Source organism: Coregonus lavaretus (genome assembly GCF_964263955.1).
Source record: "Coregonus lavaretus genome assembly, chromosome: 18".
NCBI lineage: Eukaryota > Metazoa > Chordata > Actinopteri > Salmoniformes > Salmonidae > Coregonus > Coregonus lavaretus.
Genome location: NC_140005.1, coordinates 544,956 through 558,859, shown reverse-complemented (window position 1 = coordinate 558,859; position 13,904 = coordinate 544,956). Strand labels below are relative to the sequence as shown.

Here is a 13,904-nt window from a genome sequence, read left to right as displayed (position 1 = left end):
ACACAGTTATGAAATTGCTTCTTCCAGTTACTAATGAACATGCACCCATTAAGAAAATGACTGTAAAAACTGTTAAATCCCCTTGGATTGATGAGGAATTGAAAAATTCCTGGCTGCACAACCGATTGGCAAACATATTGCAGATTGAGAAATCATGTGACTGAACTGAATAAAAAGAAGAAGAAACTACACCATGAAACAAAGATAAATGACATAAAGGTGAATGAATGAATGATAGTAAAAAGCTTTGAAGCACCTTCAATGACATTTTGGGCAAAAAGGCAAACTCAGCTCTATCATTCATTGAATCAGATGGCTCATTCATCACAAAACCCACTGATATTGCCAACTACTTTAATGATTTTTTCATTGGCAAGATTAGCAAACTTAGGCATGACATGCCAGCAACAAACGCTGACACTACACATCCAAGTATAACTGATCAAATTATGAAAGACAAGCATTGTAATTTAGAATTGCGTAAAGTGAGTGTGGAAGTGTTTTTGTTTTGTTTGTTATTTATCAACAATGACAAGCCACCGGGGTCTGACAACTTGGATGTAAAATTACTGAGGATAATAGCGAACGATATTGCCACTCCTATTTCCCATATCTTCAATTTAAGCCTACTAGAAAGTGTATGCCCTGGAGGGAAGCAAAAGTCATTCCGTTACCCAAGAATAGTAAAGCCCCCTTTACTGGCTCAAATAGCCAACCAATCAGCCTGTTACCAACCCTTAGTAATCTTTTGGAAAAAAGATTGTGCAACCAAACTTAGTTGTTGAAAGGCATGGTGCAACCAAACATAGTTGTTGAGAGACATGGTTGAAATTGGGGGAGGTACTATGTCAACTTGTCCAATAAGAAACGCCTGCTTTCTTTTCCGTTGCAAAACGTTTTTCTATGACGTGAACTAATGAATATGTCTGGTAAACGTGTTAGGTGCTGCTGCTTTGAAAGTGGTGTGCCACACCAGAATGAAAAGTGCTTGGGCAAATGCTGTCTCGCCACTCGTTTCCAAGGCGGCTCTGCTTATCAGGTATAGTTCACTTATTTTATATAATTAAAATATCCAATTAATGGTGGCCAATACTGAGCGATATCGTGAGGCTACCCTCACGTATCTGAAATTACATAATCAATTGATGTTTACTGATCATGAAAAGCATGCAGTTACTTGCTGTATAACTCTGACGAAAGAGCTAAATGTGCGCAATTGTTTTGCACGGAATAATAGAACATGTAGTTCTGACTATGCTCTTCAAGAGGTGCTGATATTAAAACAAATAGTTATAATTTATTTAACAATCCCTTGAAAACGGCACACAGTTGGTTTTAGCGGAGCTACCCCTCAGCATCCAAAGAGAACGCTCTGCACCCCATTGTGGCATTTTATTGATAACTACCTCTACAGTACACCTGTAAAAGGCTCTGGAGGTTTCAGAGAGGAGCCCATATTTCAATGGAACGAATGGAGTGAACCAACTCGATGCACCCTGCCTGTTGTAACAGCACATATCCATTCCTCTCCTCCTCTCCTCTCCTCTCCTCTCCTCTCCTCTCCTCTCCTCTCCTCTCCTCTCCTCTCCTCTCCTCTCCTCTCCTCTCCTCTCCTCTCCTCTCCTCTCCTCTCCTCTCCTCTCCTCTCCTCTCCTCTCCTCTCCTCTCCTCTCCTCTCCTCTCCTCTCTCTTGCTCATCCATATAACAGTCTCTTTATCACCCAGCAGGTTTCCTTGGATTCTAACTCCTCCATGAACTCCAACACGCCATTGGTCAGGATCGCCCGCCTGTCATCCAGCGATGGACCAATGCTTGCCAACGTCTCCGAGCTGGAGCTGCCCTCAGATCCCAAATGGGAATTCTCTAGGACCAGGTGAGACAGAGGAATACCTTAACATACCTTAGACCAGGTGAGACAGAGGAATACCTTAACATACCTTAGACCAGGTGAGACAGAGGAATACCTTAACATACCTTAGACCAGGTGAGACAGAGGAATACCTTAACATACCTTAGACCAGGTGAGACAGAGGAATACCTTAACATACCTTAGACCAGGTGAGACAGAGGAATACCTTAACATACCTTAGACCAGGTGAGACAGAGGAATACCTTAACATACCTTAGACCAGGTGAGACAGAGGAATACCTTAACATACCTTAGACCAAGTGAGACAGAGGAATACCTTAACATACCTTAGACCAGGTGAGACAGAGGAATACCTTAACATACCTTAGACCAGGTGAGACAGAGGAATACCTTAACATACCTTAGACCAGGTGAGACAGAGGAATACCTTAACATACCTTAGACCAGGTGAGACAGAGGGAGACATCTTGGAGCGATACTGTTAACATGAATACGTAAGCTAACACTGTAGTATTCACTATCAGTGCTGTCTGTTAAAAAAAGACAGAGCTGGGTGGCTTCAGGCATGTTGTTTAAATGTTGCAGGAATGACCAGATAACATTTTGGATCATTTTCTTGGACCTCCCAGATAAACACAATGTGTACCTTCAGATAATATTGTCCCAGATCAGATTAAAACATTGATCTGGTAGTTTTTTATCCTTTAACGTGTGTCATTGTTGTTGTTTCAGCATACATGGTTGTGGTTGTGTTGCAGGCTAACTGGTTGTGGTTGTGTTGCAGGCTAACTGGTTGTGGTTGTGTTGCAGGCTAACTGGTTGTGGTTGTGTTTCAGACTAACTGGTTGTGGTTGTGTTGCAGGCTAACTGGTTGTGGTTGTGTTTCAGACTAACTGGTTGTGGTTGTGTTGCAGGCTAACTGGTTGTAGTTCTATTTCAGGCGAACTTTTTGGGATTGTCTTTCAGACTAACATTGGGTAAACCTCTGGGAGAAGGCTGCTTCGGTCAGGTGGTGATGGCGGAGGCCATCGGGATCAACAAGGAGAAACCCAACAAACCACTCGACGTTGCTGTGAAGATGCTGAAAGGTTAGTGTTAGTACAAGACCACTGTTCATACCTCCCAGTCCAGAATACTGTTACCTTTCAAACCACCTCCCAGTCCAGAATATTGTTACCTTTCAAACCCCCTCCCAGTCCAGAATACTGTTACCTTTCAAACCCCCTCCCAGTCCAGAATACTGTTACCTTTCAAACCCCCTCCCAGTCCAGAATACTGTTACCTTTCAAACCCCCTCCCAGTCCAGAATATTGTTACCTTTCAAACCCCCTCCCAGTCCAGAATACTGTTACCTTTCAAACCCCCTCCCAGTCCAGAATACTGTTACCTTTCAAACCCCCTCCCAGTCCAGAATACTGTTACCTTTCAAACCCCCTCCCAGTCCAGAATACTGTTACCTTTCAAACCCCCCTATCTTTGACTGTCCATTCTCCTCTGAGAGTAAGAATGGCGCCGGAGAAGATGGCTGCCGTTTTACAGCCCTCTAACCATTTGTACTATTATGTGTGTTTTTTCGCGTTATTTGTAATTTATTCTGTACATAATGTTTCTGCCACCGTCTCTTATGACCAAAAAGAGCTTCTGGATATCAGGACAGCGATTACTCACCTCGTATTGGACGAAGATTTTTTTCTTCAACAAGTCGGACGCAAAGGATATTCTACAGACACCCGACAAGGCCCAAATTCCCATCATTCGCATGAGGAAGAGACTGAGATATCGTGGACGTAGGTCGGGGTGCCTTGTAAGGATCCGACGGCGAGCGAGTAAACTGCCTCTCCCATCAATCCTATTAGCCAATGTTCAATCATTTGAAAATAAATTGTACGACCTAAGATTACGGTTATCCTACCAACGGGACATTGAAAACTGTAATATCTTAAGTTTCACCGAGTCGTGTCTGAACGACGACATGGAACAACATACAGCTAGCGGGCTATACGCTTCATCAGCAGGATAGAACGGCTGACTCTGGTAAAACAAGGGGTGGCGGTCTGTGTATATTTGTAAACAACAGCTGGTGCATAAAATCAAATACTAAGGAAGTCTCGAGGTTTTGCTCGCCTGAGGTAGATTATCTCATGATAAGCTGTAGAACACACGATTTACCAAGTGAGTTTTCATCTATATTTTTCGTAGCTGTCGATTTACCACCACAAACCAATGCTGGCACTAAGATTGCACTCAATGAACTGTATAAGGCCATAAGTAACAGGAAAACGCTCATCCAGAGGCAGCGCTCCTAGTGGCCGGGGACTTTAATGTAGGGAAACTTAAATCCGTTCTACCTCATTTCTACAAGCATGTTAAATGTGCAACCAGAGGAAAATAAACTCTAGACCACCTTTTCTCCACACACAGAGACGCATACAAAGCTCTCCCTCGCCCTCCATTTGGCAAATCAGACCATAACTCTATCCTCCTCATACAAAGCTCTCCCTCGCCCTCCATTTGGCAAATCTGACCATAACTCTATCCTCCTCATACAAAGCTCTCCCTCACCCTCCATTTGGCAAATCTGACCATAACTCTATCCTCCTCATACAAAGCTCTCCCTCACCCTCCATTTGGCAAATCTGACCATAACTCTATCCTCCTAATTCCTGTTTATAAGCAAAAACTAAAGCAGGAAGCACCAGTAACTCGGTTAATAAGGAAGTGGTCAGATGACGCAAATGCTAAGCTACAGGACTGTTTTGCTAGCACAGACTGGAATATGTTCCGGGATTCTTCCGATAGCATTGAGGAGTACATCACATCAGTCACTGGCTTCATCAATAAGTGCATCGATGACGTTGTCCCCACAGTGACCGTACGTATATACCCCAACCAGAAGCCATGGATTACAGGCAACATCCGCACTGAGCTAAAGGGGAGAGCTGCCACTTTCAAGGAGCGGGACTCTAACCCGGACGCTTATAAGAAATCCCGCTATGCCCTCCGACGAACCATCAAACAGGCAAAGAGTCAATACAGGACTAAGACTGAATCGTACTACACCGGCTCTGATGCTCGTCGGATGTGGCAGGGCTTGAAAACTATTACAGACTACAAAGGGAAGCACAGCCGCGAGCTGCCCAGTGACACAAGCCTACCAGACGAGCTAAATCACTTCTATGCTCGCTTCGAGGCAAGCAACACTGAAGCATGCATGAGAGCATCAGCTGTTCCGGATGACTATGTGATCACGCTCTCCGTAGCCGATGTGAGTAAGACTTTTAAGCAGGTCAACATTCACAAGGCCGCAGGGCCAGACGGATTACCAGGACATGTACTCCAAGCATGCGCTGACCAACTGGCAAGTGTCTTCACTGACATTTTCAACATGTCGCTGACTGAGACTGTAATACCAACAAGTTTCAAGCAGACCACCATAGTCCCTTTGCCCAAGAACACTAAGATAATAATAATAATAATATGCCATTTAGAAGACGCTTTTATCCAAAGCGACTTACAGTCATGTGTGCATAGATTTTTACATATGGGTGGTCCCGGGGATCGAACCCACGACCCTGGCGTTACAAGCGCCATGCTCTACCAATTGAGCTACAGAGGGCCACATTTAGATAACCTGCCTAAATGACTACCGACCCGTAGCACTCACGTCTGTAGCCATGAAGTGCTTTGAAAGGCTGGTCACGGATCACATCAACACCATTATCCCAGAAACCCTAGACCCACTCCAATTTGCATACCGCCCCAACAGATCCACAGATGATGCAATCTCTATTGCACTCCACACTGCCCTTTTCCACCTGGACAAGAGGAACACCTAAGGTGGGGAGAACAAATATTTGATACACTGCCAATTTTGCAGGTTTTCCTAGTTACAAAGCATGTAGAGGTCTGTAATTTTTATCATAGGTACACTTCAACTGTGAGAGACGGAATCTAAAACAAAAATCCAGAAAATCACATTGTATGATTTTAGTAATTAATTTGCATTTTATTGCATGACATAAGTATTTGATCACCTACCAACCAGTAAGAATTCCGGCTCTCACAGACCTGTTAGTTTTTCTTTAAGAAGCCCTCCTGTTCTCCACTCATTACCTGTATTAACTGCACCTGTTTGAACTCGTTACCTGTATAAAAGACACCTGTCCACACACTCAATCAAACAGACTCCAACCTCTCCACAATGGCCAAGACCAGAGAGCTGTGTAAGGACATCAGGGATAAAATTGTAGACCTGCACAAGGCTGGGATGGGCTACAGGACAATAGCCAAGCAGCTTGGTGAGAAGGCAACAACTGTTGGTGCAATTATTAGAAAATGGAAGAAGTTCAAGATGACGGTCAATCACCCTCGGTCTGGGGCTCCATGCAAGATCTCACCTCGTGGGGCATCAATGATCATGAGGAAGGTGAGGGATCAGCCCAGAACTACATGGCAGGACCTGGTCAATGACCTGAAGAGTGCTGGGACCACAGTCTCAAAGAAAACCATTAGTAACACACTACGCCGTCATGGATTAAAATCCTGCAGCGCACGCAAGGTCCCCCTGCTCAAGCCAGCGCATGTCCAGGCCCGTCTGAAGTTTGCCAATGACCATCTGGATGATCCAGAGGAGGAATGGGAGAAGGTCATGTGGTCTGATGAGACAAAAATATAGCTTTTTGGTCTAAACTCCACTCGCCGTGTTTGGAGGAATAAGAAGGATGAGTACAACCCCAAGAACACCATCCCAACCGTGAAGCATGGAGGTGGAAACATCATTCTTTGGGGATGCTTTTCTACAAAGGGGACAGGACAACTGCACCGTATTGAGGGGAGGATGGATGGGGCCATGTATCGCGAGATCTTGGCCAACAACCTCCTTCCCTCAGTAAAAGCATTGAAGATGGGTCGTGGCTGGGTCTTCCAGCATGACAACGACCCGAAACACACAGCCAGGGCAACTAAGGAGTGGCTCCGTAAGAAGCATCTCAAGGTCCTGGAGTGGCCTAGCCCACTCCAGGATAGACCCAATAGAAAATCTTTGGAGGGAGCTGAAAGTCCGTATTGCCCAGCGACAGCCCCGAAACCTGAAGGATCTGGAGAAGGTCTGTATGGAGGAGTGGGCCAAAATCCCTGCTGCAGTGTGTGCAAACCTGGTCAAGACCTACAGGAAACGTATGATCTCTGTAATTGAAAACAAAGGTTTCTGTACCAAATATTAAGTTCTGCTTTTCTGATGTATCAAATACTTATGTCATGCAATAAAATGCAAATTAATTACTTAAAAATCTTACAATGGGATTTTCTGATTACAGACCTCTACATGCTTTGTAAGTAGGAAAACCTGCAAAATCGGCAGTGTATCAAATACTTGTTCTCCCCTCAGCGTTCAACACCATAGTGCCTTGAAAGCGCATCACTAAGCTAAGGACCCTGGGACTATACACCTCCCTCTGCAACTGGATCCTGGACTTCCTGACGGGCCGCCTCCAGGTGGAAAGATTAGGTAACAACACATCTGCCACGCTGATCCTCAACACGGGGGCCCCTCAGGGGTGCTTGCTCAGTCCCCTCCTTTACTCCCTGTTCACCCATGACTGCATGGCCAGGCACGACTCCAACACCATCATTAAGTTTGCTTACGACATAGCAGTGGTAGGCCTGATCACTGACAACGATGAGACAGCCTATAGGGAGGAGGTCAGAGACCTGGCCGTGTGGTGCCAGGATAACAACCTCTCCCTCAACGTGATCAAGACAAAGGAGATGATTGTGGACTACAGGAAAGAAAAGAGGACTGAGCACGCCCCCATTCTCATCGACAGGGCTGTAGTGGAACAGGTTGAGAGCTTCAAGTTCCTTGGTGTCCACATCACCTACAAACTATCATTGTCCAAACACACAAAGTCAGTCGTGAAGAGGGCACGACAAAGCCTATTCCCCCTCAGGTGACTGAAAAGATTTGGCATGGGTCCTCAGATCCTCAAAAAGTTATACAGCTGCACCATCGAGAGCATCCTGACTGGTTGCATCACTGCATGGTATGGCAACTGCTTGGCCTCCGACCGCAAGGCACTACAGAGGGTAGTGAGTACGGCCCAGTACTCCAGCCACCCTAGTTCTCTCTGCTACGTCTAGGTCCAAAAGGCTTCTTAACAGCTTCTACCCCCAAGCCATAACTCCTGAACAGCTAATCATGGCTACCTGGACTATATGCATTGCCCCCCCCCCCCACCCCACCCCAACCCAAACCCCTCTTTGACTCTTTTACTCTATTATTCATGTATAATCACTTTAACGCTCACCCACATGTACATATTACCTCAATTACTTCGACTAGCCGGTGCCCCCGCACATTGACTCTGTACCGGTACCCCCTGTATATAGCCTCCATACTGTTATTTTATATTACTTAAATTATTTGCTATTTTTTATTTTTTACTTATCTATTTTTTACTTAACAATTCTTTGTCTTTTCTTAAAAACTGCATTGTTGGTTAAGGGGTTGTAAGTAAGCATTTCACTGAAAGGTCTACACCTGTTGTATTCGGCGCATGTGGCAAATAAAATTTGATTTGATTTGAGTATCTCTGACTGTCCATTCTCCTCTGAGAGTGACTGACTATCTCTGACTGTCCATTCTCCTCTGAGAGTGACTGACTATCTCTGACTGTCCATTCTCCTCTGAGAGTGACTGACTATCTCTGACTGTCCATTCTCCTCTGAGAGTGACTGACTATCTCTGACTGTCCATTCTCCTCTGAGAGTGACTGACTATCTCTGACTGTCCATTCTCCTCTGAGAGTGACTGACTATCTCTGACTGTCCATTCTCCTCTGAGAGTGACTGACTATCTCTGACTGTCCATTCTCCTCTGAGAGTGACTGACTATCTCTGACTGTCCATTCTCCTCTGAGAGTGACTGACTATCTCTGACTGTCCGTTCTCCTCTGAGAGTGACTGACTATCTCTGACTGTCCCATTCTCCTCTGAGAGTGACTGACTATCTCTGACTGTCCCATTCTCCTCTGAGAGTGACTGACTATCTCTGACTGTCCATTCTCCTCTGAGAGTGACTGACTATCTCTGACTGTCCGTTCTCCTCTGAGAGTGACTGACTATCTCTGACTGTCCATTCTCCTCTGAGAGTGACTGACTATCTCTGACTGTCCATTCTCCTCTGAGAGTGACTGACTATCTCTGACTGTCCATTCTCCTCTGAGAGTGACTGACTATCTCTGACTGTCCATTCTCCTCTGAGAGTGACTGAGTATCTCTGACTGTCCGTTCTCCTCTGACAGTGACTGACTATCTCTGACTGTCCATTCTCCTCTGAGAGTGACTGACTATCTCTGACTGTCCCATTCTCCTCTGAGAGTGACTGACTATCTCTGACTGTCCATTCTCCTCTGAGAGTGACTGACTATCTCTGACTGTCCATTCTCCTCTGAGAGTGACTGACTATCTCTGACTGTCCGTTCTCCTCTGAGAGTGACTGACTATCTCTGACTGTCCGTTCTCCTCTGACAGTGACTGACTATCTCTGACTGTCCGTTCTCCTCTGAGAGTGACTGACTATCTCTGACTGTCCATTCTCCTCTGAGAGTGACTGACTATCTCTGACTGTCCGTTCTCCTCTGAGAGTGACTGACTATCTCTGACTGTCCGTTCTCCTCTGACAGTGACTGACTATCTCTGACTGTCCGTTCTCCTCTGAGAGTGACTGACTATCTCTGACTGTCCATTCTCCTCTGAGAGTGACTGACTATCTCTGACTGTCCCATTCTCCTCTGAGAGTGACTGACTATCTCTGACTGTCCATTCTCCTCTGAGAGTGACTGACTATCTCTGACTGTCCATTCTCCTCTGAGATAGTCAGTCACTCTCACTATCTCCTCTGTAAATACATTTAGGAAATGTCAATCTGACCTTGAATCTAAATGTATTCTCTCTCTCTCTCTCTCTATCTCTCTCTCTCTCTCTCTCTCTCTCTCTCTCTCTCTCTCTCTCTCTCTCTCCTCTCTCTCTCTCTCTCTCTCTCTCTCTCTCTCTCTCTCTCTCTCTCTCTCTCTCTCTCTCTCTCTCTCTCTCTCTCTCTCTCTCTCTCTCTCTCTCTCTCTCTCTCTCCGTTCTCTTCTTCCCTCTCTCTCTCCATCAGACGACGCTACAGATAAGGACCTGTCAGACCTGGTCTCAGAGATGGAGATGATGAAGATGATTGGAAAACACAAAAACATCCTCAACCTGCTGGGAGCATGTACACAGGATGGTAAGTTACAACACGTAGAAGGTATACCACTACTCATATACTACTACTATACTATACCACTACTCATTTACTAACCATTAATACACAACTCATCAGAACCTCTCACTAGAATCCATACAAAGAGGGAATTATACCTTTACAGAGAGAGAGAGAGAGAGAGAGAGAGAGAGAGAGAGAGAGAGAGAGAGAGAGAGAGAGAGAGAGAGAGAGAGATTTACTGAATGACTATGTACCCTCCCAGATCCCCTGTATGTGCTGGTAGAGTATGCTTCTAAAAGGAACCTGAGGATTGGGGTTAGAGTTAACAGGGTTAGGGTTAATATGGTTAACAGTATATACACTCACCGGCCAGTTTATTAGGTACACCCATCTAAACTCAGCAATAATAGAAACGTCCCTTTTTCAGGACCCTGTCTTTCAAAGATAATTTGTAAAAATCAAAATAACTTCACAGATCTTCATTCTAAAGGGTTTAAACACTGTTTCCAATGCTTGTTCAATGAACCATAAACAATTAATGAACATGCACCTGTGGAACTGTCGTTAAGACACTAACAGCTTACAGACGGTAGGCAATTAAGGTCACAGTTATGAAAACTTAGGACACTAAAGAGGCCTTTCTACTGACTCTGAAAACACCAGGCTGAGAGAGGCTGGACTGAGGGCTTGTAGGCCTCACCATACATCACCGGCAACAACTATGGGCACAAACCCACCGTCGCTGGACCAGACAGGACTGGCAAAAAGTGCTCTTCACTGACGAGTCGCGGTTTTCTCTCACCATGGGGTGATGGTCGGATTCGCGTTTATCGTCGAAGGAATGAACGTTACACCGAGGCCTGTACTCTGGAGCGGGATCGATTTGGAGGTGGAGGGTCCGTCATGGTCTGGGGCGGTGTGTCACAGCATCATCAGACTGAGCTTGTTGTCATTTCAGGCAATCTCAACGCTGTGCGTTACAGGGAAGACATCCTCCTCCCTCATGTGGTACCCTTCCTGCAGGCTCATCCTGACATGACCCACCAGCATGACAATGCCACCAGCCATACTGCTCATTCTGTGCGTGATTTCCTGCAAGACAGGAATGTCAGTGTTCTGCAATGGCCAGCGAAGAGTCCGGATCTCAATCCCAAGAGGGTGAGGGCTAGGGCCATTCCCCACAGAAATGTCAGGGAACTTGCAGGTGCCTTGGTGGAAGAGTGGGATAACATCTCACAGCATGAACTGGCAAATCTGGTGCAGTCCATGAGGAGGAGATGCACTGCAGTACTTAATGCAGCTGGTGGCCACACCAGATACTGACTGTTACTTTTGATTTTGACCCTCCCCCCCTTTGTTCAGGGACACATTATTCAATTTCTGTTAGTCACATGTCTGTGGAACCTGTTCAGTTTATGTCTCAGTTGTTGAATCTTGTTATGTTCATACAAATATTTACACATGTTAAGTTTGCTGAAAATAAACGCAGTTGACAGTGAGAGGACGTTTCTTTTTTTGCTGAGTTTAGTACCGGGTCGGACCCCTTTTGCCTCCAGAACAGCCTGAATTCTTCGGGGAAATGATTCTACAAGGTGTCAGAAACGTTTGTTGCTCAATTGGTATCAATGGACCTAACGTGTGCATTCCCCACACCAGTACACCACCGCCACCAGCCTGTACCGTTGACACCAGGCAGGATGGGACCATGGACTTCACCAATCGATCAGCTTTAATATTGTGGCTTCCATCAATGTAATTGTCTGCATCAATTCCAATCCCCCATATATTTTGGGGGTAAATATATAAAATATATACAGTACCAGTCAAAAGTTTTAGAACACCTACTTATTCAAGGGTTTTTCTTTATTTTTACTATTTTCTACATTGTAGAATAATAGTGAATACATCAAAACTATGAAATAACACATATGGAGTCCAACAAAGTGTTAAACAAATCAAAATATATTTTAGATTTTAGATTCTTCAAAGTAGCCACCCTTTGCCTTGATGACAGCTTTGCACACTCTTGGCATTCTCTCAACCAGCTTCATGAGGAATGCTTTTCCAACAGTCTTGAAGTTTCCAACTATGCTGAGCACTTGTTGGCTGCTTTCCCTTCACTCTGCGGTCCAACTCATCCCAAACCATCTCAATTGGGTTGAGGTCGGGTGATTGTGGAGGCCAGGTCATCTGATGCAGCACTCTATCACTCTCCTTCTTGGTCAAATAGCCCTTACACAGCCTGGAGGTGTGTGTTGGGTCATTGTCCTGTTGAAAAACAAATGACAGTCCCACTAAGCCCAAACCAGATGGGATGGCTTATCGCTGCAGAATGACAAAGCGAAAACAAGTTTTTCGAAATGTTTGCTCACATTAAAAATACCTTCTATATATCACTATTCAGACCCTTTGTTATGAGACTCCAAGTTGAGCTCAGGTGCATCCTGTTTCCATTGATCATCCTTAAGATGTGTCTACTCCTTGATTGGGGTCCACCTGTGGTAAATTATATTGATTGGACATGATTTGGAAAGGCACACACCTGTCTATATAAGATGGGGCGGCAGGTAGCTTAGTGGTTAAGAGCGTTGTGCCAGTAACCGAAAGATCGCTGGTTCTAATCCCCGAGCTGACTAGGTGAAAAACCTGTTGATGTGCCCTTGAGCAAGGCACTTAACACTAATTGCTCCTGTAAGTCGCTCTGGATAAGAGCGTCTGCTAAATGACCAATTTATTTATCCCACAGTTGACAGTGAATGTCAGAGCAAAAACCAAGCCATGAGGTCGAAGGAATTGTCCGTAGAGCTCCGAGACAGGATTGTGTCGAGGCACAGATCTGGGGAAGGGTACCAAAACATTTCTGCAGAATTGAAGGTCCCTAAGAACACAGTAGCCTCCACCATCCTTAAATGGAAGAAGTTGGGAACCACCATGACTTTTCCAAACTGAGCAATCGGGGGAGAAGGGCCTTGGTCAGGGAAGTGACCAAGAACCCAGTGGGTTCTAGAGCTCCAGAGTTCCTCTGTGGAGATATGAGAACCTTCCAGAAGGACAACCATCTCTGCAGCACTCCACCAATCAGGCCTTTATGGAAGAGTGGCCAGACGGAAGCCACTCCCCAGTAAAAGGCACATGACAGCCCGCTTGGAGTTTGCCAAAATGCACCTAAAGACTCTCAGACCATGAGAAACAAGATTGTCTGGTCTGATGAAACCAAGATTGAACTCTTTGGCCTGAATGCCAAGTGTCACGTCTGGAGGAAACCTGGCACCATCCCTACCGCGAAGCATGGTGGTGGCAGCATCATGCTGTGGGGATGTTTTTCAGTGGCAGGGACTGGGAGACTAGTCAGGATCGAGGGAAAGATGAACGGAGCAAAGTACAGGGAGATCCTTAATGAAAACCTGCTCCAGAGCACTCAAGACCTCAGACTGGGGCGAAGGTTCGCCTTCCAACAGGACAACGACCCTAAGCACACAGCCAAGACAACGCAGGAGTGGCTTTGGGACAAGCCTCTGAATGTCCTTGAGTGGCCCAGCCAGAGCCCAGACATGAACCCGATCGAACATCTCTGGAGAAACCTGAAAATAGCTGTGCAGCAACACTCCCCAATCAACCTGACAGAGCTTGAGAGGATCTGCAGAGAAGAATGGGAGAAACTCCCCAAATACAGGTGTGCCAAGCTTGTAGTGTCATACCCAAGAAGAATCGATGCTGTAATCACTGCCAAAGGTGCTTCAACAAAGTACTGAGTAAAGGGTCTGAATACTTATGTAAATGTATTA

At 45.5% G+C, this 13,904-nt stretch overlaps 1 protein-coding gene across 1 annotated transcript in view; it reads left to right on the top strand.

Annotated features, from left to right (window-relative positions):
- The window catches only part of fgfr3 (fibroblast growth factor receptor 3), a gene marked incomplete at both ends in the record, with an annotated part of 280,133 nt that overhangs the window by 199,896 nt on the left and 66,333 nt on the right, over positions 1–13,904 (top strand). The window contains 3 exons of the mRNA XM_084181508.1: positions 1,726–1,874; positions 2,838–2,959; positions 10,030–10,140. Of these exons, the coding sequence (XP_084037634.1) occupies positions 1,726–1,874; positions 2,838–2,959; positions 10,030–10,140 (382 nt within the window). The remainder of the gene's footprint in view (positions 1–1,725; positions 1,875–2,837; positions 2,960–10,029; positions 10,141–13,904) is intronic.